This window comes from Lynx canadensis, chromosome B4 (genome assembly GCF_007474595.2).
Source record: "Lynx canadensis isolate LIC74 chromosome B4, mLynCan4.pri.v2, whole genome shotgun sequence".
NCBI lineage: Eukaryota > Metazoa > Chordata > Mammalia > Carnivora > Felidae > Lynx > Lynx canadensis.
Genome location: NC_044309.1, coordinates 141035449 through 141046704, shown reverse-complemented (window position 1 = coordinate 141046704; position 11256 = coordinate 141035449). Strand labels below are relative to the sequence as shown.

At 55.7% G+C, this 11256-nt stretch overlaps 1 protein-coding gene across 1 annotated transcript; it reads left to right on the top strand.

Moving 5' to 3' along the window:
- The first annotated feature begins 97 nt into the window (after positions 1 to 97).
- Positions 98 to 4748, top strand: LMF2 (lipase maturation factor 2). The gene is made up of 14 exons (XM_030321005.1): positions 98 to 219; positions 708 to 961; positions 1124 to 1152; positions 1285 to 1502; positions 1579 to 1757; positions 2208 to 2349; positions 2490 to 2624; positions 2695 to 2800; positions 2874 to 2970; positions 3040 to 3222; positions 3326 to 3494; positions 3620 to 3731; positions 3805 to 3901; positions 3993 to 4748. The coding sequence occupies exons 1-14, from the start codon at positions 126 to 128 to the stop codon at positions 4296 to 4298; spliced, it is 2121 nt and encodes a 706-aa protein (XP_030176865.1). The 5' UTR covers positions 98 to 125; the 3' UTR covers positions 4299 to 4748.
- Positions 4749 to 11256: the final 6508 nt, after the last annotated feature.

The following is an 11256-nucleotide window of genomic DNA, read 5'->3' as shown; positions in this document are numbered from 1 at the left end:
GCGGGGCGGGGCGGGGCCGGCGGGGCGGGGCGGGCCGGCGGGGCGGGGCGGGGCGGGGCCGGCGGGCGGGGCGGGCGGGGCCGGGCGTGCCCGAGGGCTGTTCTCCGGCCGGCCGCGTAGCGGACATGGCGGGCTCCCGGCTCCCGCGACAGCTCTTCCTTCAGGGCGTGGCCGCCGTCTTCATGTTCGCGTTCGCGTCCCTCTACACGCAGATCCCGGGTGAGGGCGCCGAGGGTGGGACACCTCCCGGCCCGCGCCCTGCGTCCCCTCCTCTCTCCGCCCGACACTCCGCTGACTGGGGGAGGGAGTAACGTCCAGGCCTCGGTGCCTGGGGTAGGGGCTTCGGTTCATGTCCTGCGGGCCGCGGGGGGCTTGGGGAGGTTTGAGGGTGTGCAGGTTCTGACTTGGCGCCGGGGCAGAATTCTGAGGGGGGTGGGCGCAGACCTGGTGGGGCAGTTAGGAGATATGACCTGGAAGAGAGGAGAACTCTCTCCGTTGGGCGGGAGGTCCTGACTTGGGAATTCCGGTAGACCTTCTGGGGCCTGATCTGGGAGGGGTTGGAGATCAGGTTCTCACCCGGTTGCAAGAGTCTCCAGGTCCTGACCTAGGTTGGGGGAAGGGGTGGGTCCTGTGGGCCCAGACTGGTGGGGGGTGTCTAGCCTTGGGGGACAGTGTCAGGGCCCTGGCCCTGATGTGCACTCCCACAGGCCTGTATGGTGCCGAGGGCATCCTACCTGCGCGGAAGACGCTGAGGCCACAGGGCAAGGGGCGCTGGCAGCAGCTGTGGGAGACCCCGACCCTGCTGTGGGAGGCGCCGCAGCTCGGGCTAGACACCACGCAGGGCCTGGAGCTGCTGAGCCTGCTGGGCACCCTGCTGGCCCTGGGTGCGCTGCTGCTGCGCCAGCTGCGCACCCTCCTCGTCTACCTGCTGCTCTGGGCTGCCTACCTGTCGGCCTACCAGGCAAGTGGGGGCTGCCTGCTGCCCGCTCCCCCCCCCCCGCACCACTGGGACCGTGTCACCAACTTCTCCAGCCCTGTCCACCCTCCCGCTCACCCCTGTCTCTGCCTTGCCTGCCTCTGCAGACACCCGCCCCCGCCTCCCTGACAACCCTTCTCCCTGCAGGTGGGCCAGGTGTTTCTTTATTTCCAGTGGTGAGTGACTCCTGGGTGTGGGGCTGCAGGGGACGGGGTGGAGCAGGATATGTTTGCCTCTCCAGGGAGGACCCTCTGAGGGGAACAGCCTTGATGGGGAGGGGCCCTTTGTGCTGTTCCTTCTTCCCATAGGGATTCCCTGCTGCTGGAGACTGGCTTCCTGGCCGTGCTGGTGGCCCCCCTGAGACCGTGCCACCACCATAAGCAGGCCCCCCAGGGCGGGCTGGCAGGGGCCTTGCCCCACGAAGACCTCCCCTTCTGGCTGGTCCGCTGGCTGCTGTTTCGCCTCATGTTTGCCTCGGGTGTGGTCAAGCTCACCAGCCGTTGCCCCGCTTGGTGGGGGCTTACCGGTAAGGGTCCTATCCTGGACTCTGGGGCAGTCTTGGGGGTTCTGCCCAGCCCTGACCACCCATTTATCACCTGCAGCACTCACCTACCACTACGAGACACAGTGCCTGCCCACACCTGCCTCCTGGTTCACCCACCACCTGCCCGTCTGGCTGCACAAACTATGTGTGGTGGCCACCTTCCTCATTGAGATCGCAGTGCCCCCCCTGTTCTTCGCCCCTGTTCGCCGCCTGCGTTTGGCAGCTTTCTACTCTCAGGTGGGTGGGGACCTCAGCCGTCAGGAAAGTAGGATGTGGCCTTCTTCAGCACTGCCCAGCGGGTCCCATTGGGATCGGGTGGCTGTTGCAAGCAGTCCGGAAGGCCCGGTGGGTGGAGGGACAGGCTAATCCAGGATGTAAAGGCATGCCTGTGGGGCAAGGCTGTGGCGTCCCTAGAAGACGCCAGTGAGGTCAGCCAGAGGCAGGTGCAGAAGGGCTGCACGAGGCATGCCGAGCTGGGGTTCCTTCCAGGTGGTGGGAGCCATGGAAGGTATGAGCAGGGGGTAGAGGACAGTGGAGTGAGAACATAACCCAGGCCCGGGGATGATGAGGGGGGTGGGATGCCTGCAGGAGAGACCTAGGCACAGGGTGCCGCGGGGCTTGAAGCAGGCTCTGAAGGGCCAGGAAGGGGGTGGGCCTCAGGAACTCTCAGTGCAAACACTCCCCCAGGTTTTGCTGCAAGTCCTCATTATCATCACTGGCAACTATAACTTCTTCAACCTGCTCACGCTGGTGCTCACCACCGCTCTTCTGGATGATGGGCACCTGACTGCTACACCTGGCAACAGCCACTGCAAAAAGGCGGCCAGTTGTGAGTGTCAGCTTGTCCCAGACGGCCGGACACTCTCAGCCCAACCACCCACCAGCAAGTTTCTTTCCCTCCACCACCCCCCAAGTGACCCCTGCTCTAGTTCCGCCCCAGCCCAAGACTATGACTGTCTTGCTCAACAGCCTGGCCCAGGACGCTGCTGGCTGTGCTGTCTCTGCTCTTGGAATTCACCATCTACGGGCTGCTAGCCTATGGTACCGTGTACTACTTCGGCCTGGAAGTCGACTGGGAGCAGCGTGCTGTCCACTCCAGAACCAGTGAGTGCCAGCCGGGGGGACCAGAGGGCAGAGCTGGACCGTCCCTCCTCACACCCCTTTCCCTCTGCAGCTTTTACCTTCCACCAGTTTTCCCAGTGGCTGAAAACGGTGACCCTGCCCACCATGTGGCTGGGGGTGGCCTCCCTCACCTGGGAACTGCTGACTGCCCTCTGGAGGTACGTGGCCCGAGGGGGTGGGGCAGAGCCGCGCAGGGCAGGCCTGACAGCACTCGGGTCCCCCGCCCCCCAGGTGGACCCAGGTGCGAGGGTGGCCGAGGAGGCTCTGCACTGCAGTCCAGCTGCTCATCTTCGGCACTGCCACGGTGGCCTTGTTTGTGATCAGCCTGGTGGGTAGCACGCGGGGAGGAGGGTGGGGTCCGGAGGGGCAGCACTGAGCCTCGCCCACCTGCCTCTAGGTGCCATACTCCTACATGGAACCCTCAACCCACGGGCGACTCTGGACTGGGGCCCACCGCCTGTTCGGCACCGTAGAGCACCTACAGCTGGCTAACTCCTACGGCCTCTTCCGCCGGATGACCGGTCTGGGTGGGCGGCCCGAAGTGGTGCTGGAGGGCAGCTATGACGGGCACCGCTGGGTGGTAAATGCTCCCGCGGGCCCCACGAGGCAGGGAGGGACCTGCAGAGGGCAGGGGGAGGGTCCATCCAGTCCAGCGAGTTGTGTTAACCTGCTCTGCCGGGCAGGAGATCGAGTTCATGTACAAGCCCGGGAACGTGAGCCGGCCACCCCCCATCGTGGCGCCCCACCAGCCCCGCCTCGACTGGCAGATGTGGTTCGCAGCCTTGGGCCCACACTCTCACAGCCCCTGGTTCACGGGCCTGGTCCTGCGCCTGCTGCAGGGCAAGGAGCCTGGTGAGACCCCGTGGGGAGTTGGGGGTGGCTCACGGGAAGGGTAGGGTCTGGTGGGGGCAGGGTGTGTGTGAAGGGGAGGGTGGGGCCGAGAGAACATTGGCTGTGCTGAGCCCGCTCCCTGGCAGTGATCCGCCTCATCCAGAACGACGTGACTAAGTACCCCTTCCACAAGCGGCCACCCACCTACTTGCGGGCCCAGCGCTACAAGTACTGGTTCTCACATCCTGGGGAGCAGAGGTAAGGCCAGGGTGCCCAGTGGGAAGCTGGGGCCTGAGCTCAGGCAGCCCCTGAACGTCCCGCCCTGTTGCAGCCAGTGGTGGCGACGCCAGTGGGTAGAGGAATTCTTCCCACCAGTGTCCTTGGGGGACCCAACGCTGGACACGCTGCTCAGACAGTTTGGCCTTCAGGTGGGAAGGCGTTAGGGAGGGGGAAGTGGCAGGGGTGACCCTCCCCCACAGGAGTGGTCCCCACGGACCTTCCTCAATCCTACACCCACAGGACAAGAGCCCACCCCGAGCCCGCAGCTCCAGCAACACCCTGGCCCAGGCCCTCCACTGGGTCCGGAGACAGCTGTCTCCCCTGGAGCCTTCCACCCTGCTCTGGGGGCTCCTCGCCGCAGTGGGGGCCATCAGGGTCGTGCAGGCCCTGCATTCAAGGCCTCATTCCCCCCGGTCTTCCCCTCCGGGGAAGGAGGAGAAGCACAGGCCAGCCCCGAAGAAGGACTCTGGAGCTGCCACCAAACGAGCTGCCCCAGCCCCTGACAACTGTACGAGCAGTTCCCAGTCTCCAGGGAGGAAAAAATAGCTGCATCTGTCAGCCACACGTCCGGAGAGGGTCAGGGTCCCCAGCACGTCTCTGGCCTTCTGCCGCAGGACGTGATCCAGCCAGCGTGCCTTAGCCAACTGCCGTGACAGATGCAGGATGGGGTGCCATCCTCCGGGGGGGGCTCTGGCTTCCCTGCTGCGCGGAGGGCCCACTCCCCAGACACACACCAACCGTGCCCTCCCCAGGCCATCTCCTGGCCTTGACCCACGAGGCAGGCATGTGACCCAGCTCAAGGTCTCTGCCGGGACATTGTACCAGGGCTGGGGAAGCCCTTTCCCTCTGTAGGGATCCAAGCCTGATGCCCCAGCAGCAGCTCCTGCACCAGAGGGTCTGAGGCTGACTTGCTGGGGCATCGAGGGAGAGGGAAGACAGTCCTGAGACTCCTGCCATTTGGGTCCAGGAACCAATAAAGGTGTCTCTGTGCTTGACCACGCGTCGGATGTTTTCTTCCCGCTTTGGAGTCCTGAGGACAGCGGACCTTCCCCTACCTCTGGTAGTGGACACAGCTCGTGCTGTCCAGCTGATAGCTGGCCTGGCTTTGTGGATGCCTTCATTCTCCCGCCCTCAACGTTCCCCTCTGTGAAACAGACATAAGCACACGCTCGGGCACGGCCTGGCCGACCTATCCGCTCCACGCATCAAGTCTGCGAGGCCAGTGACACAACGTAGGGCCTGGAGGCATCCAAGGGCCCGAGAACTCACCAGAACCTGGGCCCTGCTTTCTTTGCTTGTCCTGCTTCCTCATCTCAGGGAACGGCTGAAGGGTCAGAGCCCTGGACCTCCCTTGGGCAGGGGTGAAGGAAGGACAGGCGGGAGGGGCAGGACGGGCACCACAGGCACCAGGTCAGGGAGGTGTTGAGTGGCATTCAGCAGAACGAAAACCCATCACGCCTCGGGCAGAGTGGCACAGGGTGTGGGTGGGGAGAGGAAGGAGGAGGCCCTGGGTCAAGGGCAGAGGAGGGAGAATGCATCTGACCACCCAGGAAGACAAATGTGGAAGCAGGTATTGAGGACAGCACTCAGGTTTCTGTTTGGGGTTCTGTGGTCAGTCAGGAGGTCCCCGCCCTCCATGAGAACTTGTAGCCCAGCTGGCCTGGACTCTGTCCTCAGCCCCCACCTCTCATGCTCTGGTCCCATGGGTACCTAGTCAGCCCCCAGTGTGCTCAGCTCCCTCCCCCATGTCACTGAACCCCGTCTTTGATTTGAACACAACCCATGCTCAGCCTGTGCCCACAGCCACACGTGGTTTACATGGACCTGTGACCTGTGTTTTCAGGTGCCTTCAAAGGTGCTCTTACACGCAGATTAAATGACCTATAAATTGACTTTTGCCTGAAGACAGTGAAGTATTTAAAATTTTAAAACCTGGGGGCACCTGGGTGGCTCAATCTGTTAAGCATCTGACTTCGGCTCATGGTTCATGAGTTCAAGCCCCACGTCAGGCTCTGTGCCGACAGCTCAGAGCATGGAGGCTGCTTCAGATTCTGTCTCCCTGTCTCTGCCTCTCCCCTGCTCACACTCTGTCTCTCCAGAGATAAATAAATGTTAAAAAAAATAATAATTTTAAAAACCTGTTGCTTTTCTTTAGACTTTTTTTTTGAGAGAGAGAGAGTGCGCCTGCGCACACACATGAGAGGGAGTGGGGGGTCCGGGAGGCAGAGGGAGAGAGAATCCCTAGCAGGTTCCGCACTCAGCGCATAGCCCCATGCAGGGCTCTATCTCACAACCCTGTGATCCTGGGAACATGACCTGAACCAAAATCAAGAGTCAGACGTTTAACCGACTGAGCCATCCAGGCTCCCCTTCCTTCAGGCTTTTAAACTCAGTTTGCGAATCTCTTTTCGGTTTTTGTTTTGTTTCCTGTAAAAATTTCCTTAAGATATAGTTCACGTGCCATACAATTCACACCCTTAAAATGCGGTGGGCTCACAGGGTGGTGCATCCATCACTTTAGTCAATGTTAAAACTTCATCCTCTCAGGAACCCCCGTTCCCCTTACCTGGCATCTTGCAACCCCTCCTTATCATGCCCTCTGCAACCACACATCTGCCGTCTCTATGGTGTTGCCTGTTCTGGACATTCCATGTGAGTAGAATCACGCAGTCTAGGGGCGCCTGGGTGGCGCGGTCGGTTGAGCGTCCGACTTCAGCCAGGTCACGATCTCGCGCTCCGTGAGTTCGAGCCCCGCGTCGGGCTCTGGGCTGATGGCTCGGAGCCTGGAGCCTGCTTCCGATTCTGTGTCTCCCCCTCTCTCTGCCCCTCCCCCATTCATGCTCTGTCTCTCTCTGTCCCAAAAATAAATAAACGTTGAAAAAAAATTAAAAAAAAAAAAAGAATCACGCAGTCTATTCTGGCTTCCTTCACTCAGCGTGTTTCCAAGATTCATCCACGTAGTAGCGTGTGTGAGAGCTTCACTCCTTTTTTACGGCTGGATGCTATTCTGTTGTGTTTTTACACCACATTTTGATTATTTACCCATCGATGCATATTTGGGTTGTTCCCACCTTTTGGCTATTGTGTACGATATGAATGAACATTGCCAGGCAAGTATACGTGTGAGTCCCTGCTTTCCATTATTTGGGGCACACACCTAGGAGTAGAATTGCAGTATCTGGCAATTCTGTGGCTAAATTTTCAGGAAACACCAAACTGTTATGGCAGGTGCCCCATTTTACATTCCCTCCAGGAATATACCGCAGTTCAAATTTCAAATTTATCCATATACTCACTAACATTTGTTATTTCCCTTTTTTTTTTTTATGGTGATACTCATTCTATTGGGTCTGAAATGGTATTGCGTGCAGTTTGGGTTTTGCATTTGCCTAACGACTAACGATGTTGAGCAACTTCATGTGCTCATTGACTATGTGCATATCTTTGAAGAAATGTCTATGCAGGTCCTTGGCCTGTTTTGTTTTGTTTAGAGAGAGAGAGAGTACGCTCACACGAGCAGGGGAGAGGGGCAGAGGGAGAGGGAGAGAATCTCAAGCAGGTTCTGTGCTGTCGGCACAGAGCCTGACACAGGGCTCGATCCCACAGTCCTGGGATCCTGACTTGAGCTGAAACCAAGAGTTTGATACTCAACCGACTGAGGCATCCAGGCCCCCCTATTTTTGTATCTTTATTTTTTATTTATTCTTTGACTGTTTTTCATCAGTTATTTGCTTTTTGTTATTGAGTTGTAGGTTTTTGTATATTCTGCATATTAACCTTTCATCAGATATATGATTTGCAAATATTTTCCCATTCTGCAGATTAACTGTTCACTCTATAGTGTTCTTCAATGCACAAAAGTTTTTCATTTTTATGAAGTCAAATTTATCTGTTTTTTCTTCTTTCCTTGTACTTTGGCGTCACATCCCAGAAATCATTGTCAGATTCAAGGAAGATTTCCCCCTATGTTTCTTCTAAGAGTTTTATAATTTTAGCTCTTACATTTAGGTCTTTGATCCGTGTTAATTTTGCATATAGTGTGAGGTAGGGGTCTAATTTCATCTTCTGCATGTGGATATCCAGTTTTCTCAACACCATTTTTGAAAAGACTGCTTCCCTTTCCCCCATTGAATGGTCTCAGCACTCTTGTCAAAAACCAACTGACCATATACGCAAGGACTTTATTTCTGGGATCTCTGATCTATTGCTTTGGTCTGTATATCTGTCTTTATGATGGTTCTACCGTGTTTTGTCTACTGTAGCTTTGTAGTAACTTTTGAAATTGGGAAATGCAAGTCCTCCAGCATGCTTCTCTCTCAAACTCTTTTGACTATTTGGGATCCCTTGAGACTCCATGTTAATTTTAGGATGGGAGCACCTGGGTGGCTTAGCTGGTTGAGCATCAGACTTCAGCTCTGATCATGATCTCACCATTCATGAGTTCGAGCCCTGCATTGGGCACGTTGCTATCAGCACTGAGTCGACTTGGGATGCTCCATCTCCCTCTCTCTGCCCCTCCCTTGCTCACACTCTCTCTCTCTCAAAAATAAATAAAAATTTTTAAAAATAATAATGATTTTAGGATGGATTTTTCTATGCAGTGCAGTGGGATTGCACTGGCTCTGTAGCCTGCTTTGGTAATATTCTCATCTTAACAAAATTAAGTCTCCCCATCCATGTATTTTAATTTTCTGTCCTCTATTTAAATCTAGCAGGGTTTTGGTTTTGTTGGGGTTTTTTTTCTTTTCTTTTTCTCTTTCTTTTTCTTTCTTTCTTTTTTTTTTTTTTTTAGATCTGGTAGGTTTTAGCAATAACTCTGGAAGGTTAAATTTGTAATTTTTTTCTCAAAAAAAATTTTAATGTTTATTTATTTTTGAGAGAGAGAGACAGAGTGTGAGCAGTGGAGGGGCAGAGAGAGAGGGAGACACAGAATCTGAGGCAGGCTCCAGGCTCTGGGCTGTCCACACAGAGCCCGACAACCCACAAGCCATGAGATCATGACCTGAGCCAAAGCCGGACACTCAACTGACTGAGCCACCCAGGCGCCACTTTAAAAAATTTTTTTAATGTTTATTTTTTGGAGAGAAAGAGAGAGTAGTAGTAGAGGGGCAGAGAGAGAGGGAGACACAGATTCCGAAGCAAGCTCCAGGCTCTGAACTGTCAGCACAGATCCCGACACAGGGCTCAAATTCACGAACTGGGACATCACGACCTGAGCTGAAGTCGGACGCCTAACCAACTGAGCCACCCACGCACCCTTAATTTGTAAATCCTAAATGCCTGAAATACTTTAACTGCTTTACAAATTTAATTTTAATTTATTTGTTAACCCTTCAGTTGTCTGACCAACACAATCTTTCCAAGCTTCAAAAGAAGCATGAATGAACATACAAATGCAGTGAACCACATTCAAGAACACTTCTCTTGAATGTCCCCACACCACAAACTAAGACTGACCATGGCCAAAATCTTGGCCTGGCCTGGCCTGGCCTGGCCTAGTGAAGACACACTGTCCCTGGACACAGTTGGGTTTGAGAGCCTATTCCCAGCTCCAAATTAGGAGTCGAGCATGGCCAGGTTAGAATACGGCCCCATATAGCTCCAGGGTAATGCCACGTTTCTCCCTTTTCTGGCTTCCAGAAAGAAAGGCGACAAGGGGCAGAGTGGCTCCTCCCACCCAGACTCATGAGAATGCAGATTCCCCACCCACAGGAAATCTGACACACCATGTAACCCCCTGGGGCGCCCAGGACCCTGATGAATCCATCTTCCTAATGTATATTCCCCTCCCCCTACAAGCGATGGTCTCACTAATACAAGGCGGCCATTCCGCACCCTGCACAAAAACCCTAGGTCACACCAAGGCACAGAGGCACCCAAAATCTGGTCCATGCCTGCACCCACATCACTTGCAGGTTCCAGCATGACACCTACCTTCCCTTGAGCTCAGCACAATTCTGTCTCCAAATTCTGCATTTCACATGCTAGACTGTGAAGTTAGCCACCGGGGAAGAAAACAAAAATTGGGGGGCACCTGACTGGCTCAATCGGTTGAGCGTCCGACGTCAGCTCAGGTCATGATCTTGAGGTTTGTGAGTTCAAGCCCCACCTCGGGCTCACTGCTGTCAGCCTGTCACCGAAGAGCCCACTTTGGATACTCTGTCCTTCTCTCTGTACCCCTCCGCCACTTGCACTCTCTCAAAAATAAGTAAGTGTTAAAAAAAAAAAAATTGGTCAGTGTTTGAAGGACAGCAAAGAAAAAATACAGATTATGTTTAAATGCTTAGTTACACATTTTGAAGAAGAGAGAGGGAAAGGCAGAGAGAGAGAATCCCAATCGGGCTCTGTACTATCAGCACAGAGTCCGACTTGGAACTCCATCTCAGGAAAGGTGACATCATGACCTGAGCCCGAGAGTCAGACGCTCAACCAACCGAGCCACCCAGGGGCCCCCGGGTTGTGTTTATTTCAGCAACTCTGCATCGGAGTTGCTTGGGCCTATCTACACAGGGTGCTGCAGTCTTCCACCGATGCTGGCCAGAGACTTGGCAGTTCTCAGGCATCCGGGGGTCACCTGGAGCATTCCCGAGGCCTCTCAGTCCTGCACCAGCAGCCCTTTCCCCGTGAAGGCCAGCACCAGTCACACACTGCCTGCTCAACCCACAGCAGAGGCACTCCGCACAGCTGTGTGTTTAGCCATGTCCAGTCCCAGGGAAGCGCTGCCACGTCTGGGGAAAAGCATTGCTTCCTTGAGAACCACATTTCACGATGCAGCATTCCCAGAGTCACCGAAATGGACCGCAACACTTTCACCAGGGGACCCTGGGTGCGGGAGTGAGAGATGCTCACTGGATGGCTCCCGGACACATTGCACTCCAGGCTCGCCGCACAGGGCGTTCTCTGCAGCCTGACTCCCGAGGGCATTGTCTGCAGGCTGGCACCGTGGCCGGGGCTTCGCCTGTCTGCTCCATTATTCCGTCAGATCATTGATTTGGGGGTCATGGGGCATACGCGGGGCCCACTGATACCAGCCTCTGTTTTCCGCCTTTCGCTCGGAAGAACACGTTTGGCCAGAGGCAGTGTTGTGCGGGATACGTCGGTGATGGGCACTCACGAGTCAGTGGACAGTGATGCTGGAGGAAGCACAGAGGACAAGGACGGCAAGTCTAAATTGGCACAAAAGGGTGTTGACGATACTGCCCAGCATCACAGACAACATCTGCCGTGGCGATTGACTGCACCCCTGGGGCGGGGGCGTGCTGCTGGCCCCGGGGGTTGGTGAGAGAGCTCCATATGGCTGTGCTCAGAAATGGCCTCCACTTCAGCCCTCACGGAGCCCACAGAGCGGTTGTTTGGTCTCAGGACTCCTTTACGTTCTTTTTTTTTTTTTTTTTTTTTTTTAATGTTTATTTTTGAGAGAGAGACAGAGCGTGAGCAGGCAAGGGGCAGAGAAAGAGGGAGACACAGAACCCGAAGCAGGCTCCAGGCTCTGAGCTGTCGGCAC